This window comes from Anarrhichthys ocellatus, unplaced genomic scaffold (assembly GCF_004355925.1).
Source record: "Anarrhichthys ocellatus isolate YVR2014 unplaced genomic scaffold, GSC_Weel_1.0 scaffold44, whole genome shotgun sequence".
NCBI classification, from domain to species: domain Eukaryota; kingdom Metazoa; phylum Chordata; class Actinopteri; order Perciformes; family Anarhichadidae; genus Anarrhichthys; species Anarrhichthys ocellatus.
Window position 1 is genome coordinate 268,857 of NW_022280074.1, and position 27,813 is coordinate 296,669.

The following is a 27,813-nucleotide window of genomic DNA, read 5'->3' on the forward strand; positions in this document are numbered from 1 at the left end:
GTGTGTGTGTGTGTGTGTGTGTGTGTGTGTGTGTGTGTGTGTGTGTGCGCACGCGCGCGCGTGCGTGTGTATGTTTAAAGGTGCACTGCCACAACACACTTCAGATTTAAAAGCTAAATACACTGTGGAACGTAAATTTGTGGAGAAAAAATGTGATCTGCATATTCATCTGTATTTGTATTTATTTAAGTTGCAGCACGCTGTGAAAAAGGTTATTATATAGAATTTTATTTATGAAATTACAGAATTGAAAAGATGCAGTTTGAAAACATCCCCTGACTCCTTTACAACTACACTTTATTTCAAGTCACTGAAACTGTAAAAGAAGTCGGTATATATATATTTTTTGTGAAACATTCATGAGATGATTTATCTAATGTCAGAATTTATTTTATCATACTGAGGGGATAGAGAGCCGGCTGGGAGCAAAGGAAGAGAGATTTACGTTTAAAATCTATAGACACAGAGTGAGAAATTACGTTTATGCAGATGTTATCTATGGCTGGATTTATGCACAACCACAATAACCAGATTGTTAAAATTCTGAAAATCTCTGTGTGTTGTTTTTGAGTCTACTTAAACAGAGAAATATGTGTTTATGTTATCAGTAATTCAGATTGGTGGCTGTGAAAAAATGTTCTGGTTATGTGTACTTTTTGTTCAACAGCACAGGTTATCATGCTTGTGGCTGACTTTCCAGCTTCTGTAGAGAGATTTAAGACTGATTATTCTGGTTCAGCTTCATCTGGTTGTGGCCCCGGCAAACGGCACCGAGCCTTGAGAGACCAGGTACACTGCCACCACATCAGTGACTTCACCGTGGAAGCTTAGAATTAGTGTCAAAGTAGAACAAATAATATGAGAGTTTAAAAGTTGCCCAAATGAATACCAACTTCCTCTTATTCTATGTCGTATGTTTTTGGAAGTTTGTAAAGAAAAAATGAAATGTTTAATAAAATGTTCCTCAATCACTTTTGCCTCAGGAAAGCACACACTAAATGCAGCATCGCAACTGAGATGTTCAATAGACGTTAGAAAATAATCGGTGCGTTTACGCAGGCGCAATAAATCAGATTTTTTTTTTTTTTAACACTTTACGACACAGATGTGATCGTACCGTGGCTGCTGTTTAACGAGAGGGATTCAGTAATAGTTGACTGACGCAGCCACGAAGGCAGAAGTAACAAGATCTGTGTCGATATGTGTAAAAAAATGTTTCTGCTCCTGTGTGAATACAGCCACTGAAGGTGACTTAAATATGCATAGCAGCAAGGGCTTATATACTACAATACTGGTCACTGATGAAAGCCATCCTTTTACTGCCCTCTAGCCAGTCGTGGTCTCTGTCTATACTCTGCATGGTGTCTGTCTATATCCTGGAGCGCAAGCTCAGACCACAGCAATCACCAGTGGGCAAAATCACCAAGCCGCGCCGCAGCCTGGTTTTTCAGAGGTGTTTGAAGCACAACATGTAGACAATAAATAGAAGGTTAAACTTCAAAATGTTAACAAATTTGAATGGCTTCTATAAGCCGCCATCTGAGAAAACCAACAGAAAAACTAGTTTTCATGAGTGCAAAAGATTTTTCTAAATACAAGGAGCTGAAACTCACAGGAACATAAAGGGTCAGATTTCCAGACATGTAGCCAAGAGAGGTTTCGTCCATCAGATCTGTGTTTTAAAAGAAGTTAAAATCTCCAAAACTCTTGACTTGTCTTTCAATCCGACATCAAGAGTCTCAGCAATAAGGTCGCATTTACACATCGCACAGTCAGAGGTTCTGATTTTCTTTACCCTTTGTGGCACTGATCTGGCATTTGCATCAGGCGTTTTTCCCGACTAAACAGCCATGAAAAGGAGAAATGACACACTTTTAGTGCCACAAAGAGTTCAGAAGAGTCGACGGCATTCAAATGCAGCTCGTGATGCTTTTGGGAAACCCTGGACTGTGTGTGTTTGTGTGTTCTTAACCAAAAAGGTAGCATCAACTGATTGTACAGTACGTAGTGTAGTAACTGTCACCACTGCTCTTGCTGTCAGTCGACGTATAGCAGGACCGGAGAAAGATTATAAAATACACAAAAGTATATTAAGAATATATTAAAAATGGTAAATGTTTCATAGGTGAGAGGTTGTAAACAGAGAGCGAGAATGTTGCAACAAACAGGAAAACGTCCATCTCTCACTGTAAAACCATCAGGGAGCGTTTATTCATCTTTCACCTGTAATGAATCTGTAAAATTCAAATACAAGTGCATGACCTGGACACCATCCCTTGACCTTTTGAACCTCCTCGACCTTTGACCTCCCACCAGTGTAAATACCAGATGAGAACCAGAGTCTGCTTTGAACAAACAACATGTAAATGAAGGACATGTTCTTTACAACATGTAAATCTCAAACATGCTAACACACCACACACACACACACACACATGCACACGGGCATGAGAGAGGCCTTTGCACACGACACAAGCTGGAGCGTATGCAAGCCTGAACCTCCCTGTCCAAACCTGTGCTTTGTGTGCATTAAAAAACAACAAAACCTACATAACAAACGAGCAGTTGTTGATTTGAATCATAAATGACAAAATTGTGTACGTATGTGGCTGGCTCGTGCAGACTGTTTATTAAGACTCGTAAAAAAAAAACAAATTGTATTCGGATATAAAAAACAAATAGATAAAAACATATTGGTCTGTGTAGAGTTTCTATACATGTTGTGTTTGTAAAATGAGATGACATCAAAAACAAAAAAAAGGGAAAATATTCTGGCTTCCATGTAATTTTTTGGGGCGATGGAGATGACGAGGGCGAGAAGGCAATGGAGACGTGTAAAAAAGAAAAAAGATATAAAATAACCCAACTGAATGAAAAAAGAGGGTGAAAATAAAATACAGAAAAAGGTCGAGAGCCTACAAATTATTACAAAGTGTTCCATTCACTGTTGTAAGTGCAATGAGCTAAACTTCCTGTTCCCCCATTGTAAAACCTTGTGTATGTTTCCGTGTATTCCTTCTGTAAATGGGTGTAGTAGACCTGGTGCATCATGCCATGTAATGTGATGAATGACAAATTATGACCTTACAATACATTTCAATCAGGAAAATAAAGAAAAGACAAATAAAAAACAAAAAAAACTTTTGTGTAAACTCTTATTTTAGTTTTTTAATCTCTGCATCCTGATTCAAAGTTTCATACATTCTAGAATAATATCATACAATCCTTGAATTCACTCTTTGTTTTAACTCGGGGTTAGTATGCATCACAAGAAACAGTAAAATATATTTCAGTGTCCTAGTTAATGTGGATGACCAGTTTAGGGACTATTTCTTGGGAAGAAAGTCAAAATCAAACTACCCAATATCTAATTTTTTCCCCAGAGATCAATACCACCATGACCAGGCTAAAGTTAAGATTCTCATTAAACTAGCTTGTTTTTCACTCGCACACATTCAGCAGGGGGACATGTTTTTCTTTGGGAAGAAAGTTGCCTTCCTCTACCTTTTTTAAACAGGTTAACGTCGTTAACATTATTAGTAACACCTGCGCTTTTCCTACTGCGACATGCTGCAGGTTCTTACTGGTCTCCTCTTGCGTTTTGCACCAGCTTCCAGTGTGGAATGAGCAGCAGCAGGTGAAGCACAGCTCTCGTGTGTGCTGACCCTGCTGTTACAGCCACACGCTAACTTGACTTTTCAAGCTATTTTTGTGCGCGTAACATTTGCAGATGTGTCATATGTTACACAGAATACTAAATGATTCCCTACTTCTGTGACACTACACATCTCAAGTCTAATTCTTTCTACTTATCAGTCAAATGAAATGTTTTATTTATATTGCCCAAAGTTAGATTTGCCTCAAAAGGCCTGACAAGAGCATGTGATTCTAACATTAGTCCCTCAATCTTTATGAAACCACACCCTCTTGTTTTATCTTGTAAGGTAAATACAAAAGAAAGACGTTTTATCTTTAATAATCAGTTTTAATCAATTGTTTTTTTACAGCTGTCACACTGAAGACTGCAGTCAATAGTGAAAACTGGTTGATATTGTGTGTGTTTTGACTCAGTAATCAGAGTATTCATTTCATTTTAAGAAAGAAAAAAAGGAGATGAGGTTATGAACTGAAATTAGGATTTTATTAGTTGACATTTCCCCCGGTACATTAATCTCAAGTTGTCCACAGATTGGATATGACCCCTTACAGTCCCCCACCTGAAAATAAAACAGCTGGTACTATGTTCTCACCAACAATTGCTTAAATACTATAAAAAATAAATCAATTGCACAAAATAATTTGCCATTTTGCTTGTAATTACTTCTGTGCAGCACTTGTACACACGTACAACATTGACAACCCTGTGATACGGTCCAGGAGAAGGCGGGTCGAACTCAACGGAAAGAACCAACAGAGACCTAGCTTAATGAGCGTTAGTCTATTGTAGCCACTCACACCAGTTCACCAGCTTTACAGTCAACTTTGTTCCTGTTTCGTTCATTTACGACCGGAGCATTCGGCCGGTGTGAAGTTCAACTTAAGTAGTGTTTATGTGATTGATTTTTAATTACTCTATTCATGACAAATCTACCTACACACTGTACTGGCTAGTAAATCTGACCGCAGTAACGTGTACGAGTGTTAAACTGGTGAGTGACGTTCGCTTCAAGCCCTGATCACGCGCTCTGCTCCTCTATGAAACAGCTCAGATTCAATCATTAAATTAAGCGCTGTTTGAATTAGCTACATAAGCAAAAGAAAAAAAAAATCACAACAGAATTATTTCATAAAACCTCAAACATCATAAATAATAAAAAATACACAGAAAACAAGGGAATGAAAAAGGAAGCACTAAGCTTGACAGAGTTAAGTTGTTTTTTTAAACACACAAACCAAAAGTTAAGTTGATACAAGATGTGTAGTCCCCAAGACGTTGTAAGAATGTCCAATCATTTGGAATATATTAAGATACACTAAGAAGGCAAAGTCAATATTTGGAGATACAGCTGACTATTGAAGCAGAGAGGCTCACGATGTGCGTTTGTGTCGTTGGTGTAACCCGACTGTACAACAGCTCAGACGTGCTCCGTTCACGTCGAGGTGCAAACGTTGCATAGTTGGTGCTGTGACATACATCACAGCTCCTAAATGCACTGACAGCCGAGATATTTGAACAGCGGGGAACACAAAGCAGGAAAATGGGAGATTTCTGAGGATCACGAACGGCAGCTCAACTTTCTCTATAGTTACTTAAAGCAACCTAGAAGATCATTTACCATCATTTCTTTTCAACAAAAGCTCTTAAAACTGGTCATTTTTTTCTTTGTCAAAATCATTCTCACCTGTGCAAACAGGTCTGCAGGGAATGTGAAGAGTTGAAACCGGTTCATCGTACGTTTCTCTAATTAAAATCACGAGAGCGAAGCAGCAGATAAAGGGACTTTTAAGGAAAACTCACAGTGGAGTTTCTGTACAAATACTAGATGTCCGGTCGGCACAGCTGTGCGACGCTCCCTCTCAGGAGCACCATCTCTTTTCTTTGTGCTAACATTCATTAGAGTACTTTTCACTTTTCTTTGCCAAACTCTTGACTCTCTGTTGATAAGCGGCTCCTTTTTACTACAATCAGTATCAGAAGAACGAACATGGACGGATGATGAGACAACAGACCGCTGGGCCCTCCTGTGTGGGGGGCAAGACGACCAGGACAGGTGTGTGTGTGTGTGTGTGTGTGTGTGTGTGTGTGTAGTTTTTTGTTGTGGTAACTTTACCTCTGTAGTTGTTTTGTGTTGCTTTGTAGTCATTTTACATCTCAGTGAGTTTTGCAGGCGACCTCTAAACATCAAATCTCTAACATCTGATCCAGCCGCACAGCAACATCTAACATAGCATGTTACAGTACATTACGCCGACATGAATAATGTTTTCTTATTCTATAATCGTGCCTTCATGAGTGAGATTAATAGTAATGTAAAATCTTCACATTGTCAAATTCCCATCACTCACACAGCAAATTCTCTCCCTCTCTAGTAGTTAATATGGCTTAATAAGCGTCTGTGCATTATTTATACACTCATTCACACGAGGAATGTAATGGGGTGGACTCACTGAGGGCCGTTCTTCATACTGTACAATGCTACTTTAACAGCGTCATCGGTGAACCTGTGCTCTGTTCATTCATGTGTTGCCCTGTAGGAGAACATCAGAGGGGGTTTCTTTTCTGATCCCAGGTCTGGTCTCACTCCAGCTGCACATTCCACTCTGCTGTCGAGGAAACACCCGTAGTTCTAGTAGTAGGCTTATTTCAATACATAAACCTTAAGCAGGAGGTCAATGGGAGGCTAACAGTGGACACTAAATGTTTTAGGGATACAACACATGGATGCATTCGATTTATCTTGACCGGTTAAATCAGTATTTAAACTAGTATTTCTTTATAGTTTTGTTCCTTAAAGAGTACTCATATTTATTTTCTGAGCTTTTTAAAAAGAAAAAAAAAAAAAAGAAAAAGCATCCTCAAGATTCATCTTCAGTCAAGGAGCGTTCACATCCCTGATTCCCCTGCTGACTGGGTGTCCGTCCATGAATCCACCAATGTGATTATTATGTTTTACTTCATGTTGCTGCAGCTCGTATTCACTCATTAATGACACACGTGAGGGTTTTCAAAGTGTCGTCTTCGTCCGGAGGCTCGGCAGGTGGTGAGGGTTTGATTGTGAAGACGTTTAAACATTCAGATCTGAGGGTTTGTGGGCCGTTAATTGTCGTACCAGCTCTCTGCAGAAATAAAATGGTTCTTGTGCCCTAAGCGATGCCATGGGCAGAGAGATGGGAAACATGTGCTGGTCGTTATGTGATGTGAAACCACAAATGATGAGAATAAGACTGGAAGTGAAGATTTAAAAAAAAAAATAAATAAATAAAAAAAAAAAGACCTGAAGACTTAGTCGTCATCAAGCAGGCAGCTGTTTAAGAGGAGTGACGGGTATTTGGATCCTTTGTAAGTCTTTCCACTCTGTGCTGGGTGTGTCGGTTTAAAGACGACAATGATGATGATGATGAAGATGAAGATGGGTATGTGGATTCTTAACAATTCTCTCCATGTCGTGACAGACAGGTCATTGTAGAGGAGGAGGCGGATGAAGGCTAGCGGGCTTTCAGTAGATATCAGGCAGGTCTTGGTAGTTCCTATTGAAGTAGCCGCCGGTGTAAAGCCAGCCCTGGGAGTTGGTATACGGGTTGGTGCCCATCTGAAACCACCTGACAGACACAAAGAGATTAACAACTGCAGAATTGACCTGCTCCATGCATCGCAACATGTGCAGTGCAATACAAAGAGGCTTGGTTTTCGGCACAAAGGACGTGCATCAAGCTTTGAGCAAGCAAAACACGAAGAGCATAGCGGGTTTGTTTCCCCCGGTAGCTATCCCCAGTTACCAGAGTATCAATGTTACTTCTTTTCAATTACTATCCCCAGTAGTGGAAATGGTGAACGGTGGATGATATATGCTCATTTGAAAAATCGTGCCTATTACCACTTTTAGTAACGTCTTCACATCACACTAACAAAGCTCTTTTAACTTGCTCGGTAAGATAAGAAGAAGTGTTTGTTCTGAAAGCTCACAGCAACATTGCCATGTGATGTTTGTACCACGTGAATGTTTAATTGAACGTTTCCCACCTGGTAGACCACTCCTCCTCATTCTTGGCTCTCTCCTTTCTGGACGCTCTCTGTTTCTCCTCCAGTCTCTCCTTCTCCCGGCTGGCCTCATCTGCAGGAGAACAACACACACACAACGTCTGTGGATTGTAGCATTTATCACAGTAGAACATATTCATAATTTCAAGGTAGTTAAGTGGTTTGCATCTTTCTTTCTTTACGGATCACTCGCTGAGATCAGCAAGACGTCATGAGACGGTGACACAGACACCCAGCAGGTGGCAGCATTGTCTTATTTCTGTCTATTCTTTGTATCGCACCAGAAGTCACGAAAGACACCAGACATTCAGTTGCATTTTTCAGCAGCAGATAGTAGCATCACAGCAAAGTGTTTGTTTTCTTTCCAATTACTGAGAGAATAATCTGTTCCATCAGTCAGATGTAACTTCTGATCATACTTTTATCTTTGAAGGTTTCTGCAGGGCACTGCTGCCAAACCGGGCAAACAGAACTCCACTGATAAGGGACTTTTTTTTTTTAAATCAAATTACCCATGATGCCATTCTCCATGGCTCTGATGTCCGGCCTGAGGCGACAGTCTGTGGGGGCCACGTTGGCCTCCATGCCGGGCTCCAGCTCATTGAGAGACATGGCAAAGTTGGTGAAGTTGTACATCTGGGGGAAGGAAGAGAGGAAGTTATGGATATCGAGTGCGTTTGTGTTTGTAAATGGATTTATCTGGCATGACTTATAGCTGTTCTACCACTGACTAAAGTCACAAAGAGTGTTCTGCCACTTGATTTAAAATAGCTCATAAAGTGCTTTTTGGTTTTCCAGCTTGGTGTTATGTATGTGTGTTTATTTTATTTTCATACCTCAGCAGAGTGTGCCGGTCTGGAGTCTATCCTCCACAGCAGAGTGCTTCCTGGTACAACAGAAACCGTCTCCTGTACTTCGGGCATGTCGTCTGCGTCATCGTTCTCCGCTCCCTCCTGCTCCTCCTGGAAACAACACACTTCATTGTCACTGCTGTTAAAATCTATTTGCTCAGGGCTAAATGACCCCTTAGGTCACAATAGAAGTGACTTTGTTTGAACTTTATCTACAGGAAGCGTTGTGTCACCACCTGTCTTGCTTCAATAGAGTTTGTTCGGAAAGGTATGTTGCAGATATTATGCTTTACTACAAAATATCAAATAGACTAAAGCTGAATAGCTGAAGACCTCCGCGACAGCCTACAGAAGCCTGTTGGTTTACCTGGATGAGACCAGAACGCTGTGGACGTCATCAGGAAATAAATGGGACTAAGACCACTTTTCACTCACAAGCAGTTCAATAATATTCAGAATGTGGGAGAAATAAAAGCAATACAGGTGCCAGTTCCACAGATTTTCTCACTTGTTCTCACATTTTTCTGCTTCTTGTTGTCTCCTCTCCTCTCCGACTTCTTGTGGGCCTCGTAGGCCTGAGCGTCGACGCTCCACATGCACTCGGTCCACTTCCCATAGATGACACAGTGCTTCTTTTTACTGGAGAGAGAGAGACAGTCAGAGCACCGAAGAGAGAAGAGTAAGTAGAGGAAGAATTGGGCAAGATGGGGAAACGAGAGAGAGAAGATGAAAGGCAGGAGAGACAAGAAGTGGAGAAGAAAGAAGAAACAGTTTGAGGAAGAAGAATTTAGAGGAAGAGGTGCACAGAGGAGACGAGTAAGAACCAGATTAGTATAACAACTTTGTAAATATCACATGCTATGATATGAGAGAATATACTGTACATGCTGTAGGTGACATCACAGATCGTTACTAACCTCTTATCCTGGATGTATCCCTCCACTTTGTGCAGCTCTTTGCCAAACATCCCACAGGGCTTGAAATTCAACACACACTTGTCTCCAGTGCTGCAGGAGAAAAGAGGAGAGAAGAAGAAATAATCAGCATTTCTTCCTTTGTTTTTCCCAGTAAACGTTGAACTTTTACAGTCTGACCTGGCAATGAAAATGTGATTTTGGGCGATACAAAATAAATTGAATTAAAAATGAAATGTCAATCGAGCTTTCCCTGTTGTCCATGTGACAACAGGGAAAGCTCAGCTCCAGCAAATTGTGCAAGACTGAGATTTGACTGCTTCACAGCTCCTTGAATGCGTGCTACAGTGTGACTATGACACAACGCGTGGTGACGGAAATAAGACTAAAACAAGCCCTGCAGAGCTTCCCTGGACAAACAAAGGTTCAAAAAGAGACCAGAGGATTGTTTGCCTGAGAAGACATGCAGAGAGCAAACAAGCTGCAGTCTGAAGTATCAGAGTCAACGCAGGAGTCGGGCAGATATCACAGTGTTAACACAGTTTAAATGCATTTTATTTGAACTCGACTGTGGTTCAGTTTCCTCCAAAGAACTGAGGAGTCAGAACTCTACACAACCACGGGTGAAGACTGGGGGGAGTGTGTGTGTGAGGCTCAATGATGTAGTAGTCGCTCTTGAGCACCAATAAAGGTCAATCAGCTCCATTGATGACTACAATCCCCTTTAAATTACCTTTATTGGATATTAGAGTCACAGAAAATAAGCTTCTTTCATATATTAATATGTGTCTAATTATACAACACTGTGTTTGGGTCACCATATGTTTACCATGTCAGTTTTGTTTCCAATAAACTGCACTTATCTCTACAAATGAAAAGCTAATGAACATGAAAAAGAACTACATCTCCCACACGTAGTTTACCTGTGGTTGAGGATTTCCACTGTGCCGTACTGCTCGATCCATAGCTTGCCCAGGATGATGTTGTGCACACAGCAGTAAGGGTTACTCCATGTGTACGCCTCGTTGTGCCTGGGGGAGAGGAGAGAAAAGAGGAAGGGATGAAGGGCACGGAAGAATAGAGAAGAAGAAAATGACATGAAAGAATGACAGAGGGGACAAAAGAGGGAGAGGCAGAACATTGGGGAGAGGAAATAAATAGAAGATGAGGCAGTGATTTTAGATCACAAAGCTGTGATATGAACACGCTCTCTTTTGGACTCACTTGAGTAACTCTAGTGTGATGGTCCCTTTGGGCTCAGCCTCAACGCTCTTGCCCCAGAACTTAAGTTTGGGGTAGATGGAGCCGTGGAAGACGAAGTCCCCGACCAGACTCTCTGCATGGAAGGCACTGACTGGGGGATGATGGGATACCTGCTCCGACACCAGCCGGAAACCCTGATCCTCTCTGTAGAGGGAGAAGAGGGAGGATCAATGAAGTGCTAAAACTGGGTGAACTTAAAAAGAGTGTTTTGCGTGTATGTGTGTGTGTGTGTGTGTGTGTGTGTGTGTGTGTGTGTGTACCTTGTGAGCTCATAGGTCTCTCCCAGCAGAGGGTTGAAGGGTTTTCCAGTTCTGTCCCACTGAGACGCAACTGCTGACACAGCAAAAGCAGCTACTGCCTGAAGACACACAATTTACGGAACATGTTAGGGAGTGTGTGACATGACAATGTCTATATGTGTGTGTGTGTTGCATGTTCTCATTTTAATCCTTTGCAGCTGGGCTTAGTCCATAAGTGTGTGTGTGTGTGTGTGTGTCTGACCTGCATGCGCTGTATGGAGTCGGGCAGAGAGCAGGCTCTGTTGATGAGGTAAGTGTGGTCCATGTATTCGGTGATTCTCTGCAGGAAGCTCAGAGGCTCGTTGAAGGCGATGGGCATCGTGATCTTTGAGAGTTCCTGTGAGAAGTGCAACATGAAGTCCGTATTTTACATTTCACCAACAGAACAACATTCCACATCATTTGAACTTCTGCAACTGAAAAGAGAAACCGTCGATTGTAATAAACAGGGTAACGCGATCTTATGGACTGAACCGATGAGAAACACTACACAGTCAATCCTTACCAGTCCAATGCATTTCTTCAGGATGTTCCAGATACTGACAGTGGTTCTCGAAAACATGGCGGCAGGTAATGACGTCCTGAAATGAAAGCAAGACATTCAACTAAACTCTGTCATCATATTCTGATGATTGTGGACAGATTTGTCATCGAGGCCCTCTCTCCTAGGAGTGAATGGACAAGTGGTGCATTTCCACACAGTGTGTCTTCACTGCAATGAAATAGCAGACAGCAAGGTCAGTCCCCCACTGACAGCTATAAGCTCCTATCTCCTATCTCCTTCTCTTGTTTCTTTTTTGCTAACGTTAGTGGCGACATGATCATATTTCACATCTTTGTGAATAATAATCACACCACACTTATGTGATGAAACCGAGTAATAAAGGTCCCGGGGGCGTATTCTTTCAGCTTCCTAGTACCAAGAGTTGCTGATCGTGACAAAATTGTTAGACGTTTTCTAAGAATTTCCTCTTACAGTTAAGATGAGATCCTGGTAAGAGCTTTAATGTGAAAAACTGTTAGGAGGAAGGAGGAGGACTTATAAGAGAGTTTCTTCAGCAGAGGAGATGGTGGACAGACAGAGAGGAAGGAGAAATATTCCCCAAAACACTGAGTGACACTGAGCCAATGAAACGCTACAGATCAGATGGTGAAGGGATGATGTTTGTCGTTGATCTCAGAGATGCGCTCGCATCTCCCGCCCAATGCAACAATGCCAAAAATGAAGGTGATCACAACACTTAACATTTATTTTTAAGCCTGTGTTCCAGACATTTTGTAGGCTCATTTTAAAGTCTGCCTTTGGCTTACAATGTAATGAACAGAGATGTTTCATATAATAGTTTTCTTGATCACAACATGTATGGATATAGAGACCAAATTATATGACGAGACCTTTTGATTTCACTGTCCATTTCATCACGCCTCTTTAAAAGAATGCCTCATACGTAACAACGAGGTCAACCACACCTCACTACGGTAAACGTTTCTGTCCTTTCCTTGTTTCCTCAATCAGCCCTAACCTACCTGAGAACCCTTCACTACAGTACAACACCAGTGTGTCCTTCTGTCCTTTCTACAGATTGCCACATGTACTGTCACAAAGCTGCCTCTTAAGTTAACTTGCTCAATTTTTACCTTACAGCTTCCAATTACTGTAAAAATGGCAGCAGGGTTTATCAAACAAACATCCAACCCAAACCAGTAAGAGTTAATGACCCTGGCCAACACACTGTACTGGTTCCAGTGGGAGGCTTGCAAGACTTTCTGGCGACAAACAAACAAATAACACAGCGCAGATGGAAGGCGGTGCAGGAATGCAGCAGTACCGGTGCTTCTTGATGCCGTTCTCCTGTGGCACCGACCCGTTGTTCTTCTGGCTGCTGCCGTCAAACACCAGCGCATCTTTGAAACTGGCCTCCGACACCCCTTCATAGGACTCGTCAGAATCCAGGCCTGTGGGACAGCAAACGCTCACGGTTACAACAAATCCTGCGACGTGACACATCAGGCTTTTTTAAATATTTTGCTGCCAGTTAATATGGGATCAAATGTAAATATTACACTGGGACTGTTTAATGTCGCTACATGCATTTGCATACATTTTTGCATCAGGAGCTCATGTTTGACTGGCAAATGTTATTGATTGCCTGTAACTGTTTACACTGACAAACCTCTTCGCTGACACAGCACCAGGTCACTTTGATCAACACTCTGATACTAAGTCCCTTTTATTTTAATACATTGTCAAGATTCCAAAGTTTCAACATACAGCATATGCCCGGCTAAGTGTGGTGTTTCAATATCCCGTCTACCTTTTTACTATTTGTTGTAAATAAAGCTGCATTACTACAGGAAACCTGCATGTGATTAAATAAGCAGTAGCTGTTCATGAGAATACGTGCTGGCGTTGACCTCCACCCATGTGGTAGCAGAACATCAACAAAGCAGGAGCATTAAGTGCTGCAGGGTGGAGGCGTGATGGCCTCGAGGTGGGGCCTTAACAACAGCTTAAAATAGACCGAGTCGTTTATCGTCATTTGTTAAACACGCCTACTCAGCAGTGTGTCAAAGGTACCAGCTGAGTATTGTTACCATATCAGGTGAGCTATTTCTAACATGAATAATATGGAAAGAGGAACGTTTGCTGCTAATCTGCATGTATACATTTATTATATACTGCAAACAGCAGTTTGATCATATTCTCCAAGCCTCTGTCGCTGTCATGAAGCTAACGAGGAGCAGAGCTCTGTGATGAAAGGATAATAATGTTGTCTTGCTTTCTGCAACTCATCGTTGGACTTGAAGCTTTTAAAGGACTTTAAGGAAATAGACATTTTAATCAAATCCCAGTGAAAACCATAAATAAGAGGTCCAATGAGGAAGAAAGACTCGACAATAAGGCCAAGCTGGAAGCCACCTGGCGCTGATCACAGCTAACCCTGTGCACATGTACCGATGAATAATACATCTGCCCTGGTCTGCATCTGTCTCAGATCAGTAAGACGATCATAACGATGACACAGACACGCTTGAATCTTTTATTTATATCTGCATGAAAAAAAAAAAAACCTGCGTAAGAGCGAACAATGGCTGTGCGTCAACATGGACGCCTAGCAATATTGTGCAACACGTACACAACGGGCAGTGATGGTACAAAAACAATGGTGCTCATAATTACTGACGGAGAACAACTCCCTGATCTGCCCCGCCCTTCCACCCAACATGAACACGTTTAACGCTACTGAAGGGACACGAGAGCAAAGTAACTTTAATGTTTCTATCGCAGTAAAATGTTCACCGCCGCCAAAATCCACGTCGTCTACATGCTCTTATTTCTTATAATCATATCCCAGGATTCATTGCTGCTCTCACCACTGTACGACTTTTACTTCCGGGTTTTTCAGCAAGTTCCATAACCGAAGGAAGGAAGGATTGCTCTCCGAAAAAAAACACACGTGTTCAAAGTTCATCCCTCCACAGTCTGACGAGTCAGACCCCCGGAAAGCTCGTCAAGCTCCGCCTCTCATAGTAAATAGTCATGAGGACACTGGAGGGACACAACACTCACGTACAACCTACTCGTGAGACAACTCAACTCTATTTTTTTCTATTTTGTAGTTAGCTAATGCATGGTATCAGGCCCTTCATGGCAACTGTAACATTAGCATGCATGGCATCCCAGGAGTGTTGACTTGGATGACTACTCGTCTAATCTCTCTACAGTAGCAGAAATATGAAACCAATAAATCATAAATACAAGTCAGGATGTATTTAACGGCCATCCTCAAATGGAGATATCAGATAAAGTGTTACGTGCTGATTGTTGGATAAAATAAATATGTTCCTCTGTAATTGAGCACTGTTGTGTGTTGCTGATTGCTGATCATGACCGCAAGACAGCAGACCTCTGAATTATTGAACCTATCATTAGAGTAAGGCAGGTTAAGTTCTATTGGATGCTATTATGCTTCTATGATGGAAACAAAAACAGACCATCTAATTAGGAATGACGGGGCCACAATCTCTGACGACAAAATGAGATCCTAACAAACATAATCAATACATACGTTTGGTCTGTTGAGATCAAGAATAACAGCATTAGTGATTTGTCTCTCTGAGGAAGAACTTTCTACTTTTGAACGCGCACAGAAAACTCAGTTCAAACTGCTGCAGCGTTTTCTCTTTTCTTTTTGAGAAAGATCTTAAGACCATCCGCAAAATACAAACCAGCACACACACACACACACATACCTGTGACGGCGTCGTAGAACTCATCCTCATTGTTCATCTTCTAGAGTCAAAGGCGACCAGTCGTTGAGGACGGGTGAACTTCTAGCACATGTTCCTTTCGGGGGGGGCGATCCCTCAGAGTCCCTCTGGAGTGTCACCACGGAAAACAGCACAACGTTCGGTCAATACCCAGGAAACGTCCAAAACGTAGTGCGACGACGATTTTGGGCAGATGCTTTGAACCGGAGAAGTGTAACACCAGGAGACGTCAGTCAGAGCAAATCTGCTGTTTGAGTCACCGACAGCACAGGTGATGTAACGTCTGAGTTCTGGTTGTGTTTCTTTGGCTTCGATGAGAAGATGATTAGTGACCTGTAGAGACAAAGGACAACAAAACACAATTCTTGAGTCTCTACTGGTGTTATTTTAAGTTTTCAGATGACACAAATGGTCCTTCCCAGCGATCTAGGCTACCAGCTAAAACAGATCAGCTTAGTCTGGCTGAGTGACAGTCTTGTCCATCATGGCCCACTGACTGCAAACAGAGAGTTTTCTAGTCCAGTAGTTACATAACGGGGACACCACTGCAACAGTTACCTCCTGTCTGGCTCTTCGTCCCCAAATGGCCTTTCATTATCAAATTCCAAAAATACAAAAAAGGTCAAATTTCGATACATAGTTACAAGCGATTCGTTACAAAATGAAATGGCATGACGTTAAGATTCAAGGCTGAAACCACAAGTTCAAAATTAGCATTGAGCAATAACTGCTGGAATGCTTCAATGGCTGCCTTTGACGGGGGTTTTTTGGACCATGTAGGAAACAGGCTTCTGTTTGGCTGCTTGTTTTAGCTTTTTAAAAGCACAACATTTCGCCTTTGATTGAACTTGTGCTTCACAGCGCTATGCGTAGACGACCCTTTCTTATCCGGTTGAATGTCGGTGAGTAACGGTGACAATCAGTGAAGGTGGAACCATATTTCAGTTTAACCCCTTCACATACAGACGTGATTAAACAGAAACATGAGTATATAAAGCAGTCAGTCAGTCACACATAAAAAGCTTTTGGAAGGAAATGCTTCACTGTGCTGGCAGCAGATCACATTGTTCTGCTGTTTAAAAAAAGCTAATATTTCCTTTCTAGCATGTACTCATTGTTTGGGATCACTGCCCACTTCACAGTGACTCAGAATAAATACACATGATTTCCGCATTTGTTTCTCTCACCACTATGACCAACATGCCGGACGTCACACCAAACTGGCATGAAACACTTTCCTCTCTTTTCTGACACACAGTACAGCTAAATCCAGTTCTTCATGTTCTTGATCTTCAGTTATACATCATGGCTAAAGGCCCTAAACATCACAACTACAGCTGGATATCAAATATGTTTTGGGACCAAAATGCATTGAGCGGTCGGACGTAATTTTGTTAATTGAATCTAGAATAAACGCCTCACGGTTGTATGCCTCCGTCTACCAGTCAAGTTGTACTTCAGATCCGTGTCTTTCCAAAATGTCAGAGCTTCATCATTTGATCCTATTACGCATTTGTTTTGAAATTGTCATAATTAGCTTATAGCCAAAAATGTGACCTTTGACCACAAGAATCTGATCTGATCAGAGCCCGAGTGGATGTTTGTGCCACTTTTGAAGAGATTCCCTCAAGGCGTTCCTGAGATTGCAGGTTCACAGGAATGGAGCGTACATGTGTACGGACAGACAACCCAAAAATATAACACTTCCGGCCGCGGCTGTAGCCGGTGCGGGAGCATAAAAAGACGTGTTCATATTCCTCTAACTGGGTGAAAAATATATTGTTTTGGTATCAGTCCCAAAGCTGAGCAAGTTTACAAAAACTAATACCAAAACCCCAATCATGACGTAACCTCAGTGCATTTATTTAATTCTTATATTCATTTTTTTTTTTTTGGGTCAAGTCTCTATTCACAGCCTCTGAATTTAAAGTCTAAAGTTTTATTGTCATTTGGCTCCTCCATTATTTCAAACAGCTTTCAGGCTCTTAGTTGTTTGTGAATGTAGTTCCGAAAATTCTAGGAACGACGCCTCATCATTCCCGATTTAGACGATATCACTTAATGTCATCTGCACTGGAAACACTGAACGATTATCACACTCTCTACATTTGTCAGCATTACAAAGTCTGTACATACCTGCAGTGAAACTAAATCCAAAAAGAGACTTGTTCTCTCTGCCTTATTCTACTCAGTGGAAGGGTTCCTATCTCTCCCAGTGGTAGGGAACGCCTTCAGCACACAAGTGAACTCTGGCCTCGGTGTTCTCAACAGATAAGGTGGACAGAATGACAAATTGGTTTTCAATTCTTCCAACAGCTAATTTAAAATCCGACCTTAAGTTTTATTATTTAAATCTATCGTGGTGTTAAGTGTCAGAAATGTGTCTCCTGAGTCTGTGGACACAAAGACTGATTTTCACAAATTGTTGGTCGCTTCTTAAGTCCGGTTTGTGTGCCAAAACATGACCAAAGCCTAATTGTGATAACCCTTATCCCGCCTTTTTTTATCAGCGCTTTAGTATTCATGTTCTTTAAAGATCATGAAAATCTACGTAAAAAATAAACAGGAAACAAGTTTTATTTTCTGAATAGTGGTGATATTCTACCATTATGCAGAAAGTTTGACGTTTGAACTTAATATCAGAGCAAACTAAAACCTCTGATAGGCTGAAACGGAGCCGTTTTATTTGTGCAAAGTAAATACTCTTTAGGTCTTTTTGCAGCAGCTACTGAGACCACGAGATCATCTTCAGAACAGAAATGGCAGACGAGTGTGTGCAGGCTTCAAGTCACTAAATATAAGAAAAAATAATATTTCAGAGCACGGCATCTGGCAGACAAATAGCAAGTTCTGCCAAACTGTCTGTCTGTGAATAAAGCAAACACGGCTGAAGATCTGATTTGCATGAGTTACAGGACCAGCATGTACTCATATATGGAAATATGGAGCATGAACATCTGCCCAGCTGCACTCCCTCAGTTAAACTCCTCACTCATCTCAACAGCATTATTGCATTATTGCTCTCATACAACAGACTAACTTACCAGTTCTGACACTCATGTTCATATAACACACTACGCATATACTGACTACAATTCACCAAATTCTTTAAGAGGGAATCCCTCTCGCTGTAACTGATCCGACTGCATTAAAGACATATATAACCTGTAATCTTGTAGCATAGTGCTTCCAGGTATGAGCCAGAGCCACACACAACTTTTATTTTGTAGTAAGCAACAGGAAGCCTGAGGTTGTAGACAATAAGCTCACAGAAGTTCTCACAAGAAAAAGAGAAGAAAAGTCCTTCTGATTTTGTGGAGACAAAGTATAACAACCACTGGTTGAACTACAACCCTCGGGCGGTCCTCGGCCTTTTTAGGATTTTAAACAGATTCTGCTCCTTGAAGACTTCCTGAAAACTCAACATGGAGACATCAATATTTAGGTTTGCATGTCTGAAAATAAACAGTAACTGAGAATCCCCGCGATATCTGGAATCCGATACCAGCATGAACAAGACCAAAGTGAAATGAAACACTTCCATATCCCTGTTATAAGACAGTATTACACTAATTATAATTGTACACACTAAACCCTGTTCTGCGCTAAAGTTTTATCAACTCGTTTTCTATTCCATAACTGTTCCCGTAGATTAAGTAAATCCACAAACTCAGACACAGAAGGAGCTCTCTTGATGGGCTCTCTGTTCTAGACGCCTGTGAGCTGTGACGTAACCATGACAGGCATTGCACCACACACACACACACACACACACACACACACACACACACACACACACACACACACACACGTAACCTCAATCTAAGGCTCTCTTACTCCATTAGAAATGCGTAAAAGCAGTTATCTGACATGATGGCTGTAGAGATTACGTGTTCTAACAGAGGAGATGAACACAGTCTCACTGATATTAACTTTGGGTTTCTTGCACATGATTCAACACAAAACTGCTGACAACAACCTTACCATGTTAACACAGTTCAAAGAGTTTGAGGTTCCCACATCTTATTTCTCACTAAAGATAACAAATAAAACGGTGGTTATAAAACATGTTTTCAGCCAAGAATGAAAAGAAAGATGCATTATGTTACTCACATGCATTTGTTTACATCAGACTTCGAACCTCATTGGGCCTTAAAATGATCACGTGTCAATCTAGCTGGAGATAAATGCATTGTAGAAAAAAAAACAGTGGAAAGACCTTTAAATTTAGAGTTTAGTAAAGTTCCCCATCATAGTTACCAGATTTAACCAACACAGGATGACCTTTCATTTAGTGACTTAACAAGTAGCTACTAACCATTTGTGGATGTAATTCAATCTAATACTGTTGGTCGAGATAATCTGATAATTAGCATGTTAGCATTCCAAATTATTATTGAAGCCTCCAGTCCACCAAGTTCTACTGACCCTATTGACCTCATCTTTTAATTTTACTGTCAAAACAAACAGGTAATACCAAAGCTTGTGACTGTAGCAACCACTGTTAAACTTTCCAATGGCAACACGGCAAAAATAACATCACTGCTAATAACTGAAAACCTGAAAGACAAACCTACCGATGTGACTGTTCCACTCATAAATCCAGTGTACAGACACCAGCCTCAACGTCTGTCTCCGCTGTCCTCGCAGACGAGAAAACATCCAAAGCGACAGGGACAAAGAGAGAGAGAGAGAGAGAGAGAGAGAGAGAGAGAGAGAGAGAGAGAGAGAGAGAGAGAGCAGTGAAATAAATTAAGAGATGAGAGCTGTTGCCATGCGAGACGGAGCCCAGTGCTGAGCAACACACACACACACACACACCTACCTCAATAGGCGACACACCTCTGCATACTGTGAAATACATACCACAAGTCAAATTCACACACACACAAACACACACTGAAACACACAAAAGGTTGAATGCTGACTAACTAACTAGACCATAACAAGCTTTAATGTCACCAACAACGTCAAAAATCAGAAACTGTTTGAGTAAATTGAGAGCCGATAATATGTAAAAAATAGAAACAATTCAATTCAAGTTGCCTGAAACAAAAGCAGGACTGGTGGAGTTCAGTAACTCTCTGGTGTCTCATCAGACCAGTGGCTCCACTGACACTAGATTGTGTTTTCTGAACCTTTACACACACATTTCATTCTGCTTCTCAACTGCAGTTTCTGCTCCCCAATCAGGAATTTCTGATGCAACTAGTATACAATGTTCATGCAGATTGCAACAACAACACCGGTGGTCTAGTATCAATATTTGTACTTTCTTGTAATGTTATTGACCTTCGTCTGGATTAGCCTGAACAATAGCAAAAAGAGAATAATGAGCAAGCTAACAAAGCTGTATTTGACTCCTAACATCCTGATTTAGTTGAGTTCAGATTCTGAGGTTGGAAAATTCCTTTAAGTATTTTTGAGGATTCTAAAGGGCCAAACCAGGGCCCCACCGGCAGCTGTGTCCTTACCGCAGTGATACGGGCCCTTTGCTGCATGTAATCCCCTTTCTCTCTCTCTCACTTTCTAATGTAGCAGAACCGCCAAAAATATATTTTTAGAAAAGGCCAAATGACTGGCATCAAACACAAGGACTGCAATGAATTTCATGGATTCAATTAAGTCTGCAACACACTATATTGTTGACAAAATCCCAAAATGTCAGCTCTTTCTTGACCAACATCCTTGCACTTAGTTTCTCGTCTCACCAACATTTTAGTGCACAAACTAAACAACAAGATTATGTATTCCTTATTAATATTTCAGGTACCTCCACCATACTTTAAACTCACTAAATGTTTCTGAGCAGAGACTGTGTTTCATTTGATTAAAATCTACCACGCAGGTACTTTACAGTATAGGTCGTAGCTATCTAATGCCAATGTTTCAAAATGTTCTTCTTTAATGTTCTTGAATGTTCTTCCTGAGTGCACCTTTAGAGCATCCTCTACCGCTGTATATCATCTATATTTAGTTACAGTAGGACGCATCAGTGCTGAGGGAAGTGACATGGAAGTACGTATCACAAGACCATTATACCAGGAGAGAGTTTAAATGTCAACAGACCACAAACGACTTTTTTTTTTTTTTTTTTTTAAATCAAAGTATGACTGCGAGTGTGAAATCAAATTCATTCGTCCTCGATCACGAGACTAAGCTCGTCGGAGTAACTTTTGTAAGTGCTAACATCAACATCTACAATATCCTGTCCCTAATCAGCTTAAAAGCACACACTGGTGCGGCTGAAAGAAATATGAAAATGAGTGAAGAGACCACAAATCTTATGAGAAGCAAGTACTGGCTGCAAGCCGGACTCCTGGCTGGAAATGCACCATTGTCAATTAGTTACTTGAATAAAGTATATATCTATCCATCCATCCATCTATCTTGATATGCGGACTTGAACGATTCTGCATCGATGCGGACACAGAACATCTGGAGTTTCATTGGAGTCTGTACTGCGTGTTGCTGTCATTTACTATCACACTGCATTACATGTAATGCATTCAAACACCCGGCGGTGCGCTAACTTGTTGCTCTCGCTACCAACATCAGCTGCTCTGTTTCAACAAGGTTAGGCTGAAGAAAAACATGCATGCAGGCTGAAATTCATCGGCGGTGTTGTGTCGGGAGATGCAGTGACTCAAACCAAGTGGGAGGAGAGGAGATATGAGTAAGGACAAGTCCACTATAGCCACTAGGCTAATTCATGCGTTAAGGAATGCCCCTGTAAAACATGCAAAGCATCGGGATGCATTGAGACTCGTTATGCACTCAAATCGTTGACAGGTGAACCGTCATTGAATGGTGAGGACAGTGAAGATCCGCACCTCTAATGCAGAGGGACGAAAGCATGAGAGCGGGAGGGAAAAAAGTGTTCTGTGTTTATTTAATGCATAATGAATAAGGATGTCTGAAGAAAGGAAGGACAAATTAACATATGCCCACACAACTACACAACCGCAGCTGCATGAGTCAAACGAACGCCACTCAGAGAGAAAATAGCTTCCACACAGTGAGTATCTGAAAACAAGATTTTCAAGGCCCGTATGTGCGTCACCCGTCAAGTTCATCATTGACGAGTGAAAACAATGATTCAGCACCTGGTTCACCTCGCAAAAACTAAAGCTAGTCTGAGACCATGTAGTTTCATACAATTACTTTTGTTTTACTTGAGAACTAGACTTAATATCATCAGTGTTCACCGAGATACTTTGTGTGTCTGCTTCTGACTGTGGGGGCGAGTATGTCCTCCTCCAGCTACAGTGTAAACTCTCTGGGAAGGAAATACTGTCTCATTCTGAGTAGGACGCTGAGAACACACACACACACACACACACACACACACACACACACACACACTGTCGTGTGCATCAGCACATTCCACTGATACCTGCTAGGAGGTAAAACCTGCCGGGATGACTCTTACTTTCACACAGGTGTAAAGATAGAAAGTCATCTCAGCATCTTGCCTCAAAACTTCTTTCAGGTGTCCACCCTTAATTGCCCCGACACTCCCAACTGAGTGCATAAAAAAAAACAAGCGCAACTTCTGGGATCGACATTGTGCTCACATGCGACTGGTTCAGCTGGCAAAATCTGGTTAAACAGGATTTTTTTTTTTTGCTTCGGTGTCGAGGTGTTCTGGTGGTCCCGCCGAAGATAAGTAGGTACTATACAGGATGCAGGGATGGATTTCTAATATATTTTAAAGTTTTCAACCTGTTGATGGCCTTAGCAGCTCTAAATCAATAGGTTTCACATTTATCTGGACGAGATAAATTTTGTAGCGTGTCGCACAACAACAAGTTGTGTTGACATTCCTTCAGTCAGTTTGTGCAGCAGCGCAACTTCGCCACTTTGTTGTCTTGTGTTGCTGACAAGGAGAACATGATAGAGCCCCTCTTCATCTTGATGAATGAGAAGTGTTTTTTGATGTCGTCTTCACCATCAGTGAACAAGAACAGGAGAGATGGAGAAGAAAACCACAAGCAAACCAAGCTGCCCAATCACACTTCCTGCAGTCTGTACACGGTCCCCCAATTGTCCTGACATGTTGGAACAAATAATGTCGTTAACAAGTTAAATATCTGTCAAGGAAATTAACACTGCATCTAAATCTATTATTACCACCAATAATGAGACAGTACGCTGACATAATGGCACACAGTTTGTCCCTGCTGACCAGCATGCACTCCCTATGACCACGAGCCAAACAAAGCGGAGCAACACAACGGCTGTGTATCAGACAGGCTGCTGATTGGCTCGCTCTCATCATAAATTATACATACAGTATTGTTTCTCTGTTGCCTGGATGGTTGCCTGGACTAGTGCAAACGTTGCCTTATCCCCATGTGGCAACCCACTGCAGATGTACGACGCACAAAAACAAAATGAAGCCTTTTTATGTTTAATTATTCAGACAGTCGCTGATTGTAGAGGCAAAATATGATTCAACAGGAAGTAGGACACACATTGGGAAATTATAAAAACTCCTACCAAAACTACACCTTGCCAAAATAGCTCAAGTAGTTTCTACTAGTGTCTGCTTTCGTGTGTGTGTTGGACCTGCCATCACTGCAATATTCCTCTCTACCGTGTTGAAATCTAGCTTTTAGGACATGCCTTGCAAAATCTCTTTCCTGTTCCCTTAAATTGAACCACAGAACTCAAACAATACATATCGCACATTCGGTTCTTGAGGCGTTCACAGAATGAATACTTCACCAGCCAACCACAACGTCAACAAAAAGCTCTCATCTATCCCGCCTCGCTGAAGGTAGTCCGCCGGTCCAAAGTGATGCTCCACCATCGCCATAGCAACTAACGAAGAGATAATTAAGGCCCTTTGGGAGGAAGTCGAGTCAAATAACAGAAAGACAACAGATGTAGTTCCACAGGGAATGGCCGGCCGTCTCATGTAACGAAGCGATAAACTCAGCAGAAAGAGTCTGCTGCTTCTTCTTTTTTATCAATCAACCGATTTGTAATTTTGTCAACAAAACTTAACAAATAATGGCAAACAAATTACCTGAATCTTGTTATAGAAGCTACAACACGTTTAAATTATCAATCACCTACAAAATTACATTGCAGTCAATTAACCACTTGCTTTGATGCTAATTTGTTTTGGTACAACTGAACTATTTTAATTTATTAATGTGAAAAATTACGAGGAGTTCAGTTTGCATTTCCACTTCATCAATGTAGAGTGCTGAATATAATCAACGCATTTAACAATTGTTACCGATTTATCGACAAAAGATCCAGTGTCCCGTTAATGTTGACCGGATAAAGGGTCTCAAAATATAAGTATCAGTTCCTTATGCCAATACCAAGCTCCCAATGTTTGAAATAGACTATACTAAACAACATGGTATCGGTATCTGAAGAGACTCTCAGGCTGTGTGTTACTATGTGTACATCTGTATGTTTCTGTGTACTGGCCATGAAAACAAATACCCCTCTGGGACAATAAATCTAATCGTTCCCGGGCATCATCAGCATCACAATCCAGTTGATGCAGCAATACAATATCTTCCTCTGAGGGATACGTCTACACCAGGGAGAGCAGAGAAACAGCCCGCTGTGTCAGTGCACAGCTTGGGATCAATGACCTCCAGTACACCAACATTAAGAGACAAAGCTTTGTTTGGTCTGTCCTGTGAGTTGGATCTACGTGGTGATGGAGGCAGTGGGAAGCTAAACAGGCAGGGGAACATTCCCACTGTGTGCTGAGGCAGTAAAGACTTTTAGCCTACGCCTTTAGGGAGATAAGTGCTGCTGGTAACCATTTACAATCTCTCCTACACAAGTGGATCTGACCGGTTTCGCACAGTAACGCTACTCTTCTTCCGACCTGATGATGCTTTAAGGGTCTCCCTCACATTTCACTTTGGGCAGATACGAAATGACAGTCGCACTAACGCTACTACCAGACAACGTAATGTAGCTGTTTGCTAATACATTTAGAAAGAGCCTGATGACAAACAGTAGTTATTTATACATCACTCAACCGTCAAGCTGTTTGTTGTGAGTGAAACTCTTCATTGACAACTTAACAACGTTCATCGTCCAACGAGAAGCGCCGATGAGAACCCATCCCAGAATGCTATGCTACCGTGGACTGTTTGCTCGCTAACATTAGCACATACTGTTCTAGCGATTGATCTACAAATCTAAACTTAATTAACAATCAACAATGTCAAATGAGAACAAGGTAAGTAAATACGCATATGGGGTACTGTTTGTCCTTAACCACATAAACCTAGCGGACAGCTCCAACTCTGACAGGACGTCAGGAGCAGTTTGACAGCTAGCATCAACGTTAGCGAGCGGGCTAAAAAGAAAGAAAAAAGGTGGCTAACAAGCATAGTTAGCACCTTTCTTATAAGAATAAATACAAGCTAAAGGTGTGTCCTTGAAGAGGAGACTATAGTCAGAGCAGTAAAATGTCTGTCGCCTTACCTCGGCGCTGTGTGCAGAGGGAATGTTTTGACAAGTCCAGAGATATGAGCAGGAATTTAGTGTGTAGCCTGGGATTGACACAGAAGCGGAAGTCGCTGGCCGTGGGGGCGTGGTTAGTTGAAAGACAGGCATGGTCCGCAGCCAATCAGGTGTAAGGTGTGGAACGCTTGCCCAATAAGATCACATGTTGAATGGGCGGTAGAATAGAATTGATAATGCCAAAAAATACACAATACATGTTGTTTGAAATTTACTGGTTTTGTTGTTTTATCTCATGTTATGGATCTTTTGCAGTCTGAGCCTTACTATAACAAGTCACACCATTGTTTTGTTTGTGTAATTTTATTATTATTAATTACTGAATGTATATCTATTTAGATATAAGATTTTTTTTAAAGATATGATATATAGATTGAACCTGGACTCATGACATATGATCACATATCTCAGTTAATTCTTTGATCTCACTAGTATTTTGAACTATTTTGTTTTAACAGTGACATTGGACATAATGTAATTGTGGAACATGTACAGAGGTGGCCACTAAACACCACACCCTGATGGTTTCATATTCTAGATGTCCTCTCTTTATCTCTGAACAAGATTAACTGAACATGATGAGAATGTCTGGAATTCGTGTATCTGATCTCGATGACTTTGTGGATTTTTCATGCCAGCAGTTGACTATGACAGTGATGATGATGATAGTCAAAAATGGTGATCTGAAGATTGTTAGAACATTCGGAGAAAGCGGTTCATATTAAAGTGCATCTTTATATCCTAATATGGTCTTTCTGGGTGCCGAACACATCAGGAGATGATGTTTGATTATGTTTTATGTTTTTGAAGAGAACAAAATTGAGGTTTAAATCCGTTAGCTTTTCTAAATGTGCACAGTTGATAACTTCCACCACAGTAAATGTTACTTCCTTCAGCTCTACAGGTCTTGTAATATAACATTTGGCCTCTGGATAGCTGGTGTTTATTTCAAGCCCTGTTTGTGAGACATCAGCTTGGCCAGTATGTATTATCTGTCTCATAAATAATGCAGCCTATCAGTCATTGATATGTTTGATCCAGCTGGCTGGCTGCTTAGAGAATAGCACAGGGATGACGACGAATTAGGCATAATGGTCTATACACTGACAGTATCTCTAATACACTCTGTCATTCTGTGTACATGTTCTTGTGTTATCAAGTTACTAAATTAGTCTCTATGTTGATTTGTCATGTTAGGGATTCCTGTAATAATAAATACCCTTTTGTTCCTCATATCATCAATTTGTTGTTTTAAACACTTGCTGGTCATACACACAAGTCTTGATGTATTTCTGGGTCATTTAAGATGAGCAGTGGTCATCTTGACTGAACATAGAAAACACACCATCCACAGAAAATAATTTTGAAAAGGGCTTAGCAGTAAAAGTGCCAGTTTTCCTTGCTGTTAAAACTGAACTCTGCATAAGACTGCACACAGAGAAGTGGAATCTTCACTAATGATATGATGTTGTGGGCAGCATCAAACAGACAAGCAGTGTATTTCTTCTCTCATCATTACATAACAACCATGATGGTGTGATGAGAGTGAAAGAAAAGGGAACAGAGGATAGGATGAGAGAAAGCAGGAGAGGAGGAGGGAACAGGCAGAGAACGGTGGCGCGGTGGAGAAAACAGGTCTCTATTCATGCTCACAGTGGGACACAGTCATGCTGGTTCACAACCAAACACACACAGACAGTCATGCATTGTACATACAGATGCTCACAAAACCATACATAATACACTTACATGCACAGTGTGTTAAGAGGGATGCTGCATATTTGAAACATATCCCACCAGGCTGAACAGAGACTCAGCAGAACTGCTCTCATTGTGTACATGCACTGAATAGCGAGTAAGGCAAAGAGAGATGTAAACGGTTTATTTGAGAAAAGGGACTGTAACAAATACAAATGCCAGAATTAACCAAAAGGCAGCTATTCTTCATCTGTAGTCCCTAGCCATGTTGTTACAAATGGCTTCTTAAAATACATCCAAAACAAACA

At 41.2% G+C, this 27,813-nt stretch overlaps 2 protein-coding genes across 3 annotated transcripts in view; one reads left to right on the plus strand and one right to left on the minus strand.

Annotated features, from left to right (window-relative positions):
• Positions 1-5,737, plus strand: part of bsna (bassoon presynaptic cytomatrix protein a) — a 139,173-nt gene extending 133,436 nt beyond the window's left edge. Inside the window, exon 17 of the mRNA XM_031868755.1 lies at positions 5,712-5,737. The gene's annotated coding sequence lies outside the window, so the exon portion shown is untranslated. The remainder of the gene's footprint in view (positions 1-5,711) is intronic.
• On the minus strand, positions 5,597-25,857 carry osbpl2b (oxysterol binding protein-like 2b). Of its 2 annotated transcripts, none has more exons than XM_031868760.1 (14): positions 25,769-25,857; positions 15,281-15,631; positions 12,856-12,982; positions 11,532-11,607; positions 11,229-11,363; positions 10,988-11,085; positions 10,689-10,871; positions 10,388-10,495; positions 9,468-9,557; positions 9,069-9,189; positions 8,536-8,661; positions 8,212-8,335; positions 7,682-7,772; positions 5,597-7,260 (listed from the first exon to the last, which is right to left on the minus strand). In XM_031868760.1, the coding sequence occupies exons 2-14, from the start codon at positions 15,315-15,317 to the stop codon at positions 7,158-7,160; spliced, it is 1,419 nt and encodes a 472-aa protein (XP_031724620.1). In that variant the 5' UTR covers positions 15,318-15,631; positions 25,769-25,857; the 3' UTR covers positions 5,597-7,157. The 2 variants fall into 2 exon arrangements, with proteins under 2 accessions (XP_031724620.1, XP_031724621.1); XM_031868761.1 differs by lacking the exon at positions 25,769-25,857 and adding an exon at positions 19,876-19,936.
• Between the last annotated feature and the right edge of the window lie 1,956 nt (positions 25,858-27,813).

Bases quoted from the DNA above. Each gene is read 5' to 3' on its own strand.
- osbpl2b (XM_031868760.1), bottom strand. From the start codon at position 15,317: ATGAACAATGAGGATGAGTTCTACGACGCCGTCACAG. The intron at 12,983-15,280 runs GTATGTGTGTGT...GCTGTCCCACAG, and splicing joins GTTCTACGACGCCGTCACAG to GCCTGGATTCTGACGAGTCC. The intron at 11,608-12,855 runs GTACTGCTGCAT...CTTTCATTTCAG, and splicing joins AACGGCATCAAGAAGCACCG to GACGTCATTACCTGCCGCCA.